The sequence below is a fragment of the Trypanosoma equiperdum genome (genome assembly GCF_001457755.1).
Source record: "Trypanosoma equiperdum strain OVI genome assembly, contig: ctg_1366, whole genome shotgun sequence".
NCBI lineage: Eukaryota > Euglenozoa > Kinetoplastea > Trypanosomatida > Trypanosomatidae > Trypanosoma > Trypanosoma equiperdum.
In genome coordinates, this window is record NW_027123356.1 from 46874 (window position 1) to 52009 (window position 5136).

Consider the following 5136-nt stretch of genomic DNA (forward strand, 5'->3'; position numbering starts at 1 on the left):
TTCTAATGGCCACTTGGCATCTTGGAGGTAAAAAAAAGTGGGGGAACGCAAGTTAAAATAAGTTAGCCACACCTATTGGCGGGGAGCAGCACTGCAGTAGCGAACTAATACCTCGCCCTGGATTCAGGAAGTCAATGTCCGCCACCGCTCGTGCAATCGTGCAGATAATGCTATTCATTTGCCTCCCCACTTCAAATCCCCGCTGCGCTCAACAGCAACGATCCCAAGACACGTAAGGGAAGTCGCTGCCGTGGTGATTAATAAATGGAATGAATTCGATAGTTAAAAACGACATGAAAGGAGTAGAACCGTTGAACAAACCTACTCGGTGGATCAACGACGATGTTTCGAATCTTTCGCCGGTTCGACAAACGTCATGCTATGAATATTCGAAACTCGAAAACAGTAAAATAAAATAAATAATAGTAATAACAAGAAGTGGCCACTATAAGCTTGTTTCCAGCAACGTAAACAACTACATAAACAGAAACACGGGTGCCTCTCTTTCTTCCTTTTCACCAACTAGAAACAGAACCAGAGTTCACCTGAACTTTGTTGGAGCATTCGTTCGCCCCCACAGCCCTCCTGATTGATGCGAAGTTAGTCCAATAACGATAAAACAACAACCTTTCCTTCCTTGCCACCTCATAGAAAAATAATTAGTGGGGTAAGCACATCAAAACTAAAGTAGGTGAGTACGTGTCTTCCACGTAACATTCCCCTCCCTGACAGAGTTTTTTTTCGTGAATTCAACGTCAAATTATCACAGTAACAACAACAACGCAAGTACACAGCTTACGTGTCTCCTTTCCTGCACATGAACAAAGAAACTTCAATCCGTCGTCCTGTTAAGCATTCGAAATGTTGCGAAGGAAAAAAAGCTCGAGTTATCACCTAAGATCCCATGTCGACTCGCAACTTTTCATGACGCTGGCGCCGTTCTGCATAATCTGAAAGTGCGCATCCGCGTACGGTACCAAGTACTGAAAGACATACTGACAAACATCCACCTTACACCGATAGAAGCCGTCTACATCTTTCCCAGAGTCAATAAGTTTTTGTGCCACTGTGGCCATACGTAACCAATTGTACGCCAACACCATGTAACCCGCGTACATGATTACATCCTCCGACACAGCGCCGACGCTATCGGGCTCTTGCATGGCTAACATCTTCACCTTGGCAATACCCAACCGCCACTGTTTTTGGAGTAGCCACAGACGCCGGGCACACTGACCGATGGTACCCCTCGAAAAAAGATATGGCCGCACCAGCGCACGAACATTACTGCCAAAGGTTGCGACCTCCTCCGTGTGCAGAGGCAATATGTGCCGATTGAGGAATTCAACTGAATTGGACGTCATAACACCACTGTGCTGCGCAGCAGCGCGGGCGTCGCGCAAAATCTGCTCCATATCATTGCCCTTCACAACACCTTGCGGACTCCACATCCACAGGCAACGGGAGATGGCCTGAAAATTCCATGTGGTTAGGCACGTATTGGCTATAGTGGAGTAAAAGTTAATTTTGTTCCCCATCCCCTCACGCGCGGTGGCATCCGTCGTGTTGTGGTAAATGTCAAGAAGTCGTGAAACATCTAACGAAAGCGCCCTACCTCCCTCGGCCACGGCTTTGGCAAAGAGTATACTCAAACGCATGTTCGCGTCGGGTATTAATACGGTGCTGGTACCTTCTGCACATGTACTACTCTCCGACGTGCACTGTGAGTTGCACCCACGAGTTCGTGAAAGGGCATTTTGAAAAGCAAGTTCAGCGTGGCAGACACCCTGCACTGCAGCTGCAACGGCCGCCGTGTTCGTGGTAGTTACCGTCCGCTTCACACCCGAATTGAACTCCCCAACAAAGTAGCCGGTCGAATTGTCGAACCCCATTCGACAGATGGAGCTACCCTTCATGCCCATGGTGGCCTCTAATCCAAGGCATTTTACATTCCTTTCAGTTTCCAGCGATCCATCCGACTTTGGTACGTGGCGCGGAACCAGGAACAGCGACAAGTCGGTGCCTGTCGCCTGTGAGGAAGGTAATCGTGCCAGCACAACATAAAGCACATTTGCTGTGAGGTTATGGTCCCCGGCCAAGATAAAATTCCTCGTCCCCGTCAAGTTGTATGTCCCATCTTGTGCCCGCTCTGCCGTAACCACTCCTTCAGCCGCTCCGCTTTGCCCCTCGGTGAGGCTCAACGAACCGCTCCATTCCCCAGAAACTAGCCGCCTGAGAAACATTTCATGTTTCTTCGCGCTTACACATGTCATCAGCGCCTCAGCTGCTCCTATGCTTTGGGTGGCATACGTTAAAAGTGGTGGATTTGCTGTTTCCATGACCTCTCGCGTGATACTACCAACTGAGTATGGCAACGCTTTGCCGCCAAACTCCAGTGGTTGGCTAATACCGATCCATCCCTTACTGCACAGTGTCTTATAAGCGGCCTCGAAACCTTTTGGTGTACCAACTTGGCTATTCTGCAGCCACTGACATCCCTCAACGTCACTAGAAGAGTATAGCGGCAGAAGTGACGTTGTGGCGAGGGTTCCAGCTTCAGCAAGAAGGTTGGTAAGAAATTCCCTCTTGACGTTGGTGTACCCAAGTTTTTCATAGTGCGCATACATGTTAAACACGTCTTCCACGAGGAAGCTAAGGTCCTTGAAGCATGGTTGATACTGCAGACTACGGCGGGAAAGGCTACGACGAAACATGGCTTAGTGTTTGTTACGCTCCCTCCACACCTTCCTCCCTCTTTAATCCTTTGAATGCCTCCAAGACTTCCTCCCTATCTGAAAACCAGCCTCTCCCAATGCCTTCTGTTATTTACCTCCGCTTTGATAAACACTGAAAGCCAATCGTGGTTTTGTGCGAGCCTCCTGTTCTTTTTCCCGAACTCTGTAAGATTCCACCGCACGCTGCGGTTGCGAAAAGGGTGGATTTCCTGCGCTCGCTCAGGGCTTTCAAATACGAAAACCAGTATAATTTATATATATGTGTTCTTTATTAAATATTGGTTTGGTCCGGTAAAGAAAAAGAGCCCAACAGGTTGATATGTCATCTAACAAACTAAAATGGTATTCCGCAAACGGCACTGACGGCAGAACTACCGAAAGGAAGATGGACACAGGAGGGGGAAAGGGGGAAACGTGTCTTCATTACGCTTTAATCTCGCGCCAACGGCTAACAACCACTTCAAACATTAGCGGAAAGCAGCGTGCTGGGTACCACGCCACTGCTCTTTCCTTCTTTCCGTAGTTCGAACCATCAGGATATCTTTGAACCCAGAGAAAGAAAAAAAAACAAAATGTTGTGGCACATCTTACTCAGCTTGCTACCACCTTTCTCTTCCTTCTCACCTATGCAATCCCCCCACCCAACGTAACAATAAAAAAGCAAAATGAGGGAAGAGAAAACGGATAAAAGGAAAAGAAAGGGGGGAAGAGAGAAGAGAAGAGAAGGAAGGAAGGAAACGAATAACCAAAAATTAAGGCTACCAACTTGCCCTCTCGCGCTTCGTATCTTTTTATACCCACCCCTCGCATCACCATAGTCGAACTGTATCGCTATTTGTTTCCTTACAGTATTTTTTTTCTCATTTTTTTTTCCTTTCTTTCCGTTTTAAACGCTTTATTTTTTTCTTTTCCTCCCTCCTCCGTTTCTTTTCTTTAGCGCCGCCCCCTCCTTCTCATCTTACCTTATCTTCCTTGCACCTTCCTTTGTTCCTTTTCTTCCTCACGTGGAACACACAAGTACAGTTGTACCTATATGTGTATAATGTACGCGCGAATCACATTACGTTAGTGTTAGTCGCCCTATCTACCTCCTCTCTTGTCATTATCCATTCTTTTTGTTGCCTTTTTTCCTTTTGTTTCGTTACTTTAGTTACTATTGCCGTTAGTATTAGTTATTACTCATTATTCATACATTTCCCTCGCCACCCCTTAACTCGATCTCGTTCAAGAAAATAAACTAAAGAGCGGTGAAACGTGTTGCGAACAGCAGGGATTAGAGAAAAGAAAAAAAAGGGGGGCGGCTCTGCCTCTGCCTCCGCCTCCGTCCCCCTCCCCTCCTATTCGCCTCACATATCTGAATTTTGCTTAGCGCGGTTATGCACAAATGAAAGAAAGCGACATATTGCGCGACCTTCATTGTGCTGACGCATCGCACCCCAAACGCCGTCAACACCACACACTACTCCCTTCATAATTTTTTTTTTTCATTCCTTCCTCTCTGTTACCTCTTTTCTCTTGCTGACAATAAAAAGATCCATTCACTATTATCTTTATTAGTTTGCTTTTACGCTCCCTCGGTAGGCCAAAAGCGACACCCAACGTACCACACCGAAAGAACCACCGGAATCAATCAAAAGCCCTAATAGACACGCAGAGCGGAACACAAAAACGGGAACGGGGCACTATGAAAATAATAATAAAACAAACAAAAAGAAACGAAACGCGGGGTAACAAGGAGTAGCCAAAACTAAGAGTTGATGTACTTGGTAGCGTGGATTCCCAGCCGGCACGCGCACCACACATCATCGTTCCCATTCCCATTAATTACGCCCACAATACTCCTCCCCCCTTTCCTCTCTTATGACATCAATGGGCACAATCACAATCCCAACGATTACAAGTAAACCTGAGGAAGGACCTCATCACCTCTCATCCACCACCCGCCTCCCTCTTTCCCCCACAGTCAAATACCCACAGCTACAAACCAGAAAGTTTCACTTCACCTCTCCTACCACCCAACCCTCCTTAAGGGCAACGAAGTGTATCAACTGAAAAGGAGAAAATAAAATGAAGGAAAAGGATGAGGAGCGGTAGGAAAGGTTAAAGAAATTATGACAGTGACTCCTATGTTCCCTCCCCTACACCTCTGTGTTCACATCTTTGCCTACCACAAGAACTACACACACAAACACACACACACACACACACACGCACGCAGGCACGCACACAAGGATAGGAAACATGTATAAATAAATAAACAAACATTCATAATATCAAACACACATCACACCGAATTGAAACCTTGCGCTTACACCCACCCTTCCTCGTTCCCTCTTCATGTGTGCGAAAACTGGAGAGCCCGTTGGTCGCTTTGGTAACGGCTATGCACTAAAAAAAAAAA

The 5136-nt window shown here is 46.7% G+C and overlaps 1 protein-coding gene across 1 annotated transcript; it reads right to left on the bottom strand.

Annotated features, from left to right (window-relative positions):
• Positions 1-890: 890 nt before the first annotated feature.
• On the bottom strand, positions 891-2714 carry TEOVI_000514100 (acyl-CoA dehydrogenase, putative; the record flags this gene model as incomplete). The annotated part of the gene is made up of 1 exon (XM_067221234.1): positions 891-2714. The coding sequence occupies one exon, from the start codon at positions 2712-2714 to the stop codon at positions 891-893; it is 1824 nt and encodes a 607-aa protein (XP_067077335.1).
• Between the last annotated feature and the right edge of the window lie 2422 nt (positions 2715-5136).